The sequence below is a fragment of the Tuber melanosporum genome (genome assembly GCF_000151645.1).
Source record: "Tuber melanosporum whole genome shotgun sequence assembly, scaffold_95, strain Mel28".
NCBI lineage: Eukaryota > Fungi > Ascomycota > Pezizomycetes > Pezizales > Tuberaceae > Tuber > Tuber melanosporum.
The window spans coordinates 141,553-153,534 of NW_003299145.1; the positions used below are offsets into that span (position 1 = coordinate 141,553).

Here is an 11,982-nt window from a genome sequence, read left to right on the forward strand (position 1 = left end):
GTGGTTCGCCCTATTAATAGTTTTGAATGCTCACTAGGATCGATATATATGATAATGTACAGGCCCCATTACTTTATGGTAGCCAGAGGGGGGTGTTGGAGACTAGAGATTCTAATACTGAACAGAGTTACCCTACTTAGGGTGGTTCCTAGGTATCAGATCATAGTACTCCTAACAGGCCCCCGTACAGCTTCCACCTATTATCACACATATCTATCTCAGTTGCATCCTGTAATTATACTGCTACAGACTTGTGGATGTTACAATAATACTATATATATCTCTACTATCTGTTCAACAGAATCCTGTTCACAGGATAAATAAAAGGATATCTTTGATAAGGTTTGAGAAGTAGACCAGAATAAATCCGTCAACTACTTATAGAGTTACTAGACTTTAAAGATGGAACATCTTGGACAAGGGCTATAAGTAAGTAGACATTTTCTTATAAAGATATGATATTGAATGTTAGAAGATTTATAAAAGAGCCAACATATTTACCTCTATCGTATGACAATTAGAAGAGTTTAGAGCTCCTAGAAAACACTACTGAAGAACCCAATAGACTTCACAGAGTGTTACAACTAGGTCAAGGGATGTGTCATGGTTGAGGGAATTATTACTCATGCAGTACGATAAAAAAAAGCCTTGCTACAATAACCTCTTAAAAGTCCTGTCTCACACTCCCATCAACCAAGTGTCTGACAACAACCATGGGCATAACAGCCATTCCTTCACCAAACCAAACTCAAATTAAATGAATGTATATTTAAATTAATCATAATTAACTGTCCTTCAATACTTTGTATAATAACCTCAGACTTTATACACTGTATGCAGGTGGCATGGCATAGATCTAATCCATTTATCAATTAATGATTGCACAACCACCCACCATGCTGCCTTTAAGGCAACCTCATTCTTCTTTAATATCAGTAAGTTAGAGTTGTGCTTTCGTAGGATAGCTTTCATCACTTTCCAGATATGTTCAATTGGGTTCAAATCTGGACTATATGAGGGGTCTGATTGTAGCTGAATATCATGGCAGTAGAATCAGGCCATTGTAGTCCTAGAAGTTAGATCTTAGTATTATCTTGAAGAAAAAATATTCCAGGTCGGTAGCAGGGATGAAGACCTTCCTTAAGAGTCTGAATATTGAACTTTAACAAGTATCCCTTGTATGAAGCAGCCTCAACTCAATACATAATTACTAAGTCTGACCAGCTACCCAACCAAATACACTCTCAGACCATCTGTGACCACTCTGGTTTGACTTGTGCTTGTAGGTTGACCTTATCTTTATCAAACATTTGACTAGGCAGCCTGAAGAGTCAATCATTCAGGGTAGAAGAATCATTTTGTATAGTAGATTCATCCAAGTACCCTGTAAATTCCAATTAGCTCAACTTGCTAGAGAGTTTAGAGAGAAGAGATCCAACCTCTGCCAGCATTTGGTCCTTTTCTTTCCGAGTTCTTGCATGCACTAGGCACTTCACCAAATCAACTGGCTTTAAAGGAATCCGCTTCTTCACATGCGATTTGCACCAGAAAGAGTTCCCAAATGCATGGTATTGGGTAGAGATACTTATAGTTACAGGTATCTCTGCTACAAGTGCTTTCAAGTAACTCTTAGATGTCACTTAACAATCCACCATATATATCTCTTCTCCTCATGCGTGAGCTTCTTTAGCCTTCCAGATCGAGAATATGCACCTAAGGTATTGTGGTCTTTCCAGCGTTTTACTGTGTGTAAGATCATTCTATGATTACCATTAAATTCAAGTGCCAACTCAGCTGGTAACTTACCAGCCTTTCACACCGCAATAATGGCTACGTATTCAACAGAAGTGAGATCTTTGTGTACCCCTCCTGGGGTCCGACTCTTTGCACTTAATCCTATACCAATAGCAGACATTCTAAAGTAGAATTGATAAAGTTGTAAATATTTGGGAGTGGGGGAGTAGTAGTGGTTGGTCTGGTAATTTGAGCTCAGATCTTTTTAATCAGGCAAAGTAGGATACTACTTTTGACATATGAGTTTACTTAGGACAACTGGGAGTTACTGACCAAGAGATTATCTGCCAGTCTGATAGAAAGGCATCTTGTAAATCAGTAGGAAGTTATCCAGAAGAAATCCATAAGTTGGATCAGAAGTTATTGAGATTCTAAGTCGGCAACCTAGGCAGGTTGTACAACGACTCCTGCAAAATGTAGACTCAAGATGAAACTGATTATTTCATCACTGGGGAAGACAATTTGGGCCAACATAGTTTAACTGAGAAATAAGACCATAGGTCTGCACAGTCTGACCATCAGGTAATTACTATTGGAAATAATATAGTCTTCCAAGAAATAAAATAGGAATTAACAAAGAGAGAGTAATAGTTTTCAGAGTCTCCTTGTGCTTGCACTTTTGGTGAATAACCAACATTGCAAGTTATAATAGAGTAGTACACAATTTGTATATGAGATAGATATAGTCCAACACTCAAATGTGAGATATAAATATTGAAGTGCCTTCTAAGCTTTTTGACATCATCAAGCAACAGGGAAGAAACCTTAACAATATAATAATATTATTGTTCACACAATTCTATTCTACTTTACTTCGCTCTTAGTAGTCCTCAATAAAACAAGTATACCTTAAGCTTTCTTAGACACATTTCTGTCTACACAAACAAATCTCGATTGACCTAGACAACTCGGAGTCTCTACAAGTTGTCTCTGCCTAAGACTATCAGTATTCAGAATTCAGCAGATATTTCAATATTCTCTGCCAACTTTCTCTAATCAGATATTCAGAAAAAGGCAACCAAGAATACTGCATCTACTAAGGTACCTGTAGTATCTGCTAAAGTGGTAAATTTAAAGAAACACATTTACCTTTACTCCAAGTACTACAAGATAACTATAGCATGCTCCAGAATCTCATTTGTCTAGTACTGTACTCTAAGTAATGAAAATTCAACCATCCTGCCCCAATATGCAAGAAAATATACCCTGTTTGTCACGTAAACTTTATCTTCTATGTGCACTTAGCTCACCCTTGTGTCAACTCTACCTGCTCCAAGAGGGACAACATAAAGACTGTTCCTACCTGCTGCCCTGCCTCTCCCTGAATTTCCCCAATTGTTAGAACAAGTATACTGCTCTTGACCATCAGTACCCACTAGCACAGAGGTTCATACTCTCTCTACGCACCTATCCCAAGAGAAGGGATAACAAGGAGGAGGTGATGCATACCTACAATAACAACTCTTTCATCTCTACTACTCATATCCTATGGTGAGAAGACTACCAGAGGACAGAGACATCTCGTAGCACCCCCTCCTCCAAATGGGCCCTTTCAGGGCCCCCAATCCAGATGTGTCAAATTATCTCTCCAAGCAGGGGCACTCGTATCAACGTACCGGGTGCGAAGGGTAAGTCTGTCGAACCTCCTCTTATTCGTTTCCGGGGTTCTCACCCACTCAGCAAACAGTATTTGCTCCAGCCGCTGCACCAAGAGTTCTACAAACTTTTTTCCTACTCCAAATTGTGAAGAAATCCACCAATTGTGTGCTTTGGCAACAGTTCATACCCATACAAACTGTACTTATAAATAGAAAGTTCGACATACTTTTGCACACACCCTAAGTACTAATGAGTATTGAGAAGATGAAGGTTGATTGGAAAGAGTCCGGTATGACTATCTTTGATAAAGTGCAGTGTGAGAAGAAAGTGCAGCTCTTTGGCTCATAGCTTATGTCTTTGGTCTGGGAACAATTCCGTATGGGAGGCTGAGCCTAGTGGCTGCTTTTGTGACCAGACTCCCTAGAGAGCGAGTTGAGTTTGGTGGATATTTGAGCAAGCCCGAGGGTATTTCCAGCAGTAGGATGGTCTGGTTATTTTCAATATCACTGTGATTTGGGTGCTGCTCAATACCATATCGGCCCGCCAGCTCTCCCTCCCGAATGTCTTGGGTAAGGTATAATAGGTATGATTGGATATGTATTGTGCCTCGCCGATGATAACAACCCCTTTGAAGTCCAGAATTCCCATCCAGTACCTGAATGCTGTCCAATTCCGTTCCAAGATATCCAACAATAGTGGTAGACGATGTAGCAGTCAATAAAGTACGCCCATAACTGCTTGAGTCAATCAATCCAGATACCAAACTCCGTGGCCTCCACGTGCAATTCTCAAGAGAGGCTCACCACGCGCACACCTCATCCAATGACCCGTCTTCTCAAGGAAACGTTGCGTTGTGCGGTATGAGTAGTCCGACTTCGTTTATTCCCCTCCATGCAATAAGAACACCCAGCTGAAAGGAGTGGTAGTGTAATATTCAAGTACTAGTACCCACCACAGCCAGTCCCTCCAAGTCCACTACTATTATTACACGTACCGGTCTAGGACAAAGAACGTTACCATCGCGGTCCACAAGACTTGTCAGCGCAGCTCCGCCAGGATACCACCAACCACATCCCGGGCGTTCAGCCACCAATCTATTACAAGAGATAAAAGTCCAAATATAACTCCTGGGAGATCTTCTCTCAAACACTGTGAATGGTAAAAAATCCTGGTATGCCCTTACGGTACCGTAGTCCAGTACCGCACCTCCATGACAATGCGAAACCATGATCGACCAACCAACCCACCAGGAACCGCCCGGTACCTGTATGGTACTTGTAGTATGATACGGTAGCTCCCCCGTCAAAGCAAAAGCGTACCCACTCCAGAGCCCTACTAAAGTTGGCATTCCGATTCCGCCGTACCCAGCGACGAGCCGACCAGCCAAACAAATCTCAGCATCGCAGGAATACGGTACAACACCACTTCCACGAAAGCGTCAATCAAGAACAAATACGGTACTCAGTGTGGCAGCCTATTTACCGTACTCGATTGTATCACCCACCTGGAATTGATGGCACACCCCGAAAGTGCAGTACGAGTACCGTAAATTTTCCATTTCGAGGCACTCATGTGCTGTGCGATTGGTTGTTTGGCGAGAAGTGTATGTTTGTATGACTAAGTTAACGACGGGGGGGGCAGGTTATCCTTATTGTTGTGTTACGAGGCGAAGCCCGGTACTACAGTACTCGACATGGTGCTACAGTACTTGTACTGTATGAAAGGAATTGGCACCTTAAGTTACTTATGGGATTAGACCTGGGCGGATTTGAATGTCGGTCATGAAGGGGGGGGGGTTTACAGGTAGTATGATTTTGAAGTGTTGGTGCGCATGTTAAAAGTACCGTAGGCACCGGTATCATAGTAAACTTGCGGTCGTTAAGTGCAGTGCCAGAGTGCACGACTCAAAGTGCATGGCATCCATGTGGCTCGAAGTCGGGGGACTCGGAGTCCTCGGTACAGTACCAGGTATGATATGATAGGTCAGTCTGCCGAACCTGCTCGGGCGCCTTGTCTGGGAAAACGGCCTTTACTCCAGCCACCGTGCCATACAAGTGAAGTAAACTGAGACATGACCGGTTACACACCAAGATGGGGGGGAGTTTTCGCACATTGATCTCAACCCCGAGTTCAGTTAGGTGAGATTTGATACAGGTACTACCGATATACTCGTAGACGCTGGTCCCGCTGCTCCCCCACATTACCTCTCCTCCTTGTATTGGGAACATACCAGTAGATAACATTTGAAATACCAGTTATTTCAAGTAGGGCCACGACTCAAAAAATTTCTCTCATTCCCACCACAACCAAATCAATACAACACAACCAAAAATTGCCTACTAACCACACCGTCGGAAGGGAATCTCGAATCCAGCGGTTATGGATGGGGCAAAGCCCTTCCAAAATTGATGTAGGTAATTCCCAGAGATGATCAAAGCTCCTTAACCACACAATGGCTTGGATTTTAAATATCCTTAGGCTGTCGATGATCATTCCAAATAAGTACCCCTGTCTATCTGGTGGAATTCTCTTGCCCCATCGTCCCCTCTGCCCATGAGGACCCTTGGTAGAGTACTGCACCTGTTGTGCAATACAACAGCCAGAACATGTTGCACTTTCTACACAAAAACGAGAGGTATTTTTTGGTACCTGTTGCAACCCGGAAGGTACCGATATGCTTTGAGTTAGTGGACAACTTGAAAAATGAATCAACCAGCAATTGGAGAGAATACAGCTGCCTGTTGTCGGTGTACAGTACTGTACTCTACTCGTACCCAGAACTTCGAACTCCGAACTCCCCCAATAACGCAAACCGGGAGTACAGTTCAAATTTGAGTGTTGTAAAAAAAAAAAGGGAGAAGCCTGTGTGCCGAGTATTTACCCTGCCGACACAGCATCATACGGCAAGAACCGTGGGACGGTTAGAGTGTTCAAACAAGAAAGCGGGAGAAGTGAAAAAAGAAAACCCCCCACAATTGCGTCAAAATCAGAGATCGGCGAGAGAGGAATTAGGTAGTCCAGGCCATCACATCAGGATATCGCGATTTTGTGACAAAAAAAAAATCTTACTTGAACGCACCAGCGCCCCGACGGTTCCTGCGAGATAATAGCGGCATGGGCCATGCCGTCTTTGAAAAAGTCCTGGAGGCATTATGGCGCTAGATGATGATGATCTTCCATGTCACCGAGGCTGGTTGGCTCTCCGGAGCTGTATAGTCACTTGTACGAGCTGGGTTGGAGGTACTCGAGTACATTTGTTGAAATCTCTCGGGTGTGCACAATAGAGTAAAGTACTCGTACAGTACTGTGCCTCTGGTCTGGGTTTTGTTGAGCCCTGGGGATACACAATCACCAGAATATTAGTCTCATTAAACCAGAAATTGATGATTTCAATAGTCCTGCTCGTTACGAGAGCTACTCGTAGTGATTACTCCCGATACCAAAACCTAGGAAATGCCAATTAACTATGATACCTACTACCAGACCCGCCGTAGTGCTCTAATTGCCAAGTATGTCATAAGCTATCATGCATATGCCAGTTATATATGCAAGCCTACCTATACCACTTTTTCTTTCTTCCATTCCCCTCCCATCACCAGTGAAAAGCTCAAGCCATCTTCAACAATTTACACGTACTGCGCATCCACCCGATAGAGATCCCGACTTTATTCCGCAGCAGGTACAGTACCCCAAACTCCACCACTCACCGTACGGTACAGTACAGCACGTTACATCTCCCAGTTCTTCACTTTCTCCACGTGTAAACTTGCCCTCAGCCCTTCTCCCCACCTTCCACCATCGCTACTGTACAAGTATCGCACCTCGGCCTGCCGGCTGTATAAAGTGCAATTCTCCCAAAATACACTCCCCCCCCCCCCGCACACCCAATACCGGTACTCACAGTAGTCTACAAGTAGTAGCGCGACCCAATCTACTCGCCCACGAACAAGTCGCTCCTCCTCCCAATACATCTACCTCCTAAAGCAGCGCGATGAAAACAATAATCGAGTGGCAGCGAGTGACAGAGCGTTTAGATTTGTAGATTCCAATTTCCAGCCGGCAGAGGTACGCTTACTGTAAAAGCACATCATCATCATACCATACGAGTACAACCGGTCGTACAAGATTCGCCAAAAGCTACAGGGGTAAGGAGAGAAAAAATGAAAGCTTTTCCTCGCTTGTTAGTTAGTTACCAGTGCAATGTGCATGCTACGGTAAATTGCACTCTTACGAGTACTCTGGTCAAGTTAACGTACTGTAACGTGGACAGTAATCATATCTTCTGCAGTGTGAAGAAGGTGATAAGGTGCGTTACTTGTTACTCGAGTGGATGCGTTTCTGTATTTGGGCACAGGTACTCGTGCACTGTACGGGTACAAGTAGTAGCTGTGGGTCCTGTCGGTAACTTACTCGGGTATCGCACGCGGAGGAGAAGCCACGGCGCAATTGTGGAGCACTGGAGCACCGCACTGCGCCAGCAGGGGGAAGAGAAAGTCCTGGGAGCGGGGGTTTCCGCAGGGGGGTGGAAAGTCTCTTGAGAAGTCGGATAGTACTCGAGTACCGATATGTGTAAAGTGGTGCAATGGAAAGTGCAAGTTGTTAAAATCATTCAAATTCTCCGATTCTCACCATTTCGCAATTGCTCCGATCGGTGATTGCGCTAGGTTATATCATCATCATTTCCCCCCGTGGCCCTTAGCAATTCCATGAGAATAGCCCTAGGAAACCTCATCAGAAAGGTCGGACATCCCGTCGGACCGAGATGTCTCTCTGTACACTTGCCCAAATAGCTACAATACTTTTCTCAGTTCGTGTCGTGTTGGGTTTTCGTATGATACCTACTTTCATGTTGTGCACGGCACAGAGTTGTCTCGCTATGAGTACTTGTACTCGAGTAAAGAAACTCGCAGACTACGGTACCCGCCACGCGAACCCCTTCCCCCACCCCCTGCTCAAGCCCCCCTTGGCTCCTTCTACTTGTACAGTACGAGTACCTTACCGCACCCATCCCTACCCGCAACTACCAGTATCCCGCATGGTGAATGTAACATTGACAAAAAGGACGAAATGTTGGCAATGAGGCATTATTCACTGTCATACTTATTATAACCTTACAGTGCCTTCCATTTTCCTCCACTTTCTATAACCATCCTCCCGCACGAAATACTGTACCGTACTAGCAAAAACTTTTACTCTAAATTTGGTTTGTCGGCGCTCGAGATATATGACAAGTTAGTGAACTCTCTCGCAGGGAATTTGTCGTAGATAATTTTTTGGACCCCTGTGTTCGTGTACGATAGCTAATGCCTACGGCACTGCCTATGCAGTACCGCGCAGTGCAGTACTAACTAACTCACTCTAGCCAATACATTCTCCACACCTAACCCAGACGAGACCCCACATAGCCTTCTTTCCATCAAAGATTAATTCTCACATCTACCGGTACTCAAGGCTTCAAGGAGGCAGATGGATAATAAAAGTGGGATGCCCTATTCATAGACAAGTAGCCAAAATCACTTGGTCCAAGCTTTCTTTCTCTCGTTCCCTCTCTCTCTTTTTGCCCTTTGCATGGTTTGTGCGTACGGTACTGTACTGTACTAGTACTGTACCGCCCACATCTAAGCCGAGTTAATTTAGCACTTGGAGACCCTAATGGCCATTGCTCCCCCACCCAACAACACAAAGAAACTCCCCACCGTCCACGTTTTCTCGTTGAGTGTGTGGAGTGTCAGGCACCCAGGAGGTCGGATCGAGTTAACGTCTCATTTGGTGGGGACTACCGTACACAGCCCAGTTCACGATGATATGTATTAGGAAGAAACGGGGGTAAAAAATAAAATAAAAAAAGCTATTTCAGGAAACCTTAAGCCACTATTAGTAGGTAAAGTATAATATAGCCTGAGAAGGGGAATTGGTTACTCAGCCGCAGACATAGTACTGAGCCGTTCTGTGCGGCTGTCAGTAAATTTACTGTCTGTCTTTCCTTGTGTGTGTGAAGTGTTCCTGCGATTGTGTAACCTTGCTTTACTTTGTGGGACATTAGTTTTAGTTTACGGCTGAGTTCAACTGTCACTATCATACTAGTATTGTACTTGTACCTTACTGTTGCTGGCTAAGTCCCTTGGACCCGACCACCACATATTGTACCACCGCCACCCGTCTGCTGTCCTGGGCTTTATTTATTTTTCTAACCAAAGCCGCGCTGGGCAATAACATGCATCCCTGGGCTGTGATACCTCTCTCGAGCGGTAACTATTGCTCGAGTACGGTATAGTGCAAGTACAGCACAGTCGCTCAATCAATCCACAAGGTCCAAAAGGCAGTAAGTAGGGAAAAAGAAAGGAAAAAGGTAGAGAGTCCCCGTACTCCATACTCCAATCCGGAGGACAAGTAAACCGATTCCTGCTCTCCCTTCATCCCTTACTATACTCGCTTTCTCTGCCCTGCCAAAAGTCCTGCCAAAGTATATAAATGGAGATCCTTTCCCCCAGAAGTGCAATAATAGTCGTCGTTCGCTAGCCACTCACTCGACCCCACCCGGTGTACTTCACACATAATCACTCTTTATTCCGTCCAACTCCCTCTCTTGATATTTTTATTTTTCCTGCTATTAAAAAAAGGAAAGAAGGAAAGGGCCAGCATGAAGAGCATTTCTTTCATCAGTCTGTTCGCATCGACCCTAGTCGTCAGCACCAGTGCAATCCCGCACGTTAATAGCCTCTTCGGAAGAGCCACTACTACTCAGGATCCCTGCTATACGGAGAAGTATGGGAAGGGGTACTGCCAAAAACCAAAGTATTGTAAGTAAATTATCTGGCTCGCTGTTGCTGCTCCGAGGATGTCTGTGCGGAAGAATGTGCTAATAAAGTTGATCCCAGGCAAGGGTATATTCGTCAGGGGAGCATATTGCGGGGGCGAAGACGGCAACTACGAGAATCAATGCTGTGTAGAGCTCGTGTGTAAAGTGCCCGCGGGTGCGGGATACTGCCGTGTGAAAGACAGAGGTTGTCCCGGTGGAAAATTCCAACCCAGTGATCCTGGACCTTCCGTACATCCCCCTCCTCTCCCACACTCGCCGTGCCAAAACTGACATAACAAATCCAGGAATGGCCCTGCACCGGTGAAAACACCCAATGCTGTGTCCCGGACAAAACATCCTCCCCCCCCTCGCCCGACTCGGACACCTCCACCACCAACACCAACAATACATCAGAGCACGTCGGCGGTGACGGCCGTATCAACCAAGAGGCAATCAAAATGATTAAAAAACTCGAAGGCTTCCGCGGCGATATATACAAAGACCAAGTCGGCGTAGACACAATCGGCTACGGACACAACTGCGTGACAGCGCCGGGCACCTGCGAAGCCCTGAATCCACCCATCACCGAGAAGGAGGCCGAAGACTTGATGATGAAGGATATGGAACAGTTCGAGAAATGCGTCTGCGATTTGCCGAATTCGGAGGAGCTTACTTCTAACCAGTTTTGTTCAATGGTTAGGTATGTTTGCACTTTTTTTTTTTTTGCATTTCCTTGCACTAGAATCCAACCCTATTCGGGGCTCCTGGACTAATGGGATGTACAGTTACGCGTTCAACGTCGGCTGCTTCGGCACACGGGATCACTTCGGGGAATTGATGAGCAAAAAGGATTATAAGGGAATTTGCAATGCCCTTCCGACAACTAATACAATCAGCGGTGTCCTTGATAGCCGCCGGGCGGAGGAAGCCAAGTTGTGTAATACACCGACTGAACATTTCAGTGGATGTAAGAAGCACCATTAAGCGGTGACGGTGTTGACGTGGCCTTTGTGGGCGGGGAGGTGGTGCCCGGGTGCCGTGTATATTCTTGTTTGCTTCGCGTGCGGAGCTGATGTCCATAGATTTTGGTTCACGTTAGTTGCCGCCGAGACGAGTAAATGTAATGAATGAGATACGTTTATGCCCTTGATTCCGCACTCATATGCTCAGTTGAATAGTTGTGTTCAAGCTAAAACCAAAGCCAAAGAAAGGAGAAACGCTCATGGGCTACCATGCGGTGGAGAAGAGGCCAGCGGTAAAGTGTTAGAGGTTTGAGGTTAGTAATATTCAACATATTTGCGGAGGTAAGAACAATTTCTATGCGTTCTATGCCACCGGGAAAAAATTCTACTTGGCCAAGAGGAGGATTACAGCACAGCTCCTTGACTAAGTTATTCCTAATATGATAACATTCTCCACCGGAAAAGCCAAATTCAGCACGTCCGAGTGGGCCAGCGAACAGCGAGTGATTTTTGGTGTCGGCAAAGACGCACCTCTGGAGACCTGCACAATTGAAGGGAAAATAAAAAATAGATATAGACATACTCTATCAGGAACGAATAAACCTTTCTCGTTCTACCTCTGGATTCTTATAACGTAGCGTACAATATTTACCATCCCTGGCAGTGGTCAGTTGCTGGCACAGCCACTCGACAGCAGTGTTCGTACGTGATCCGCTGGCTCCCTCCATTCGCTACTGGGATTACAGTCACTTTATCGAGTAATTGATTTTCACAAAAAAATTAAAAATCTCCCTCCACAGGAATTAGCACTCAAACTCTGTGGGGGAG

At 45.0% G+C, this 11,982-nt stretch overlaps 1 protein-coding gene; it reads left to right on the forward strand.

Annotated features, from left to right (window-relative positions):
* Positions 1 to 9,927: 9,927 nt before the first annotated feature.
* On the forward strand, positions 9,928 to 10,965 carry GSTUM_00012061001 (uncharacterized protein; the record flags this gene model as incomplete). XM_002842314.2 has 3 exons in its annotated part: positions 9,928 to 10,193; positions 10,272 to 10,441; positions 10,498 to 10,965. The coding sequence occupies exons 1-3, from the start codon at positions 10,034 to 10,036 to the stop codon at positions 10,963 to 10,965; spliced, it is 798 nt and encodes a 265-aa protein (XP_002842360.1). The 5' UTR covers positions 9,928 to 10,033.
* Positions 10,966 to 11,982: the final 1,017 nt, after the last annotated feature.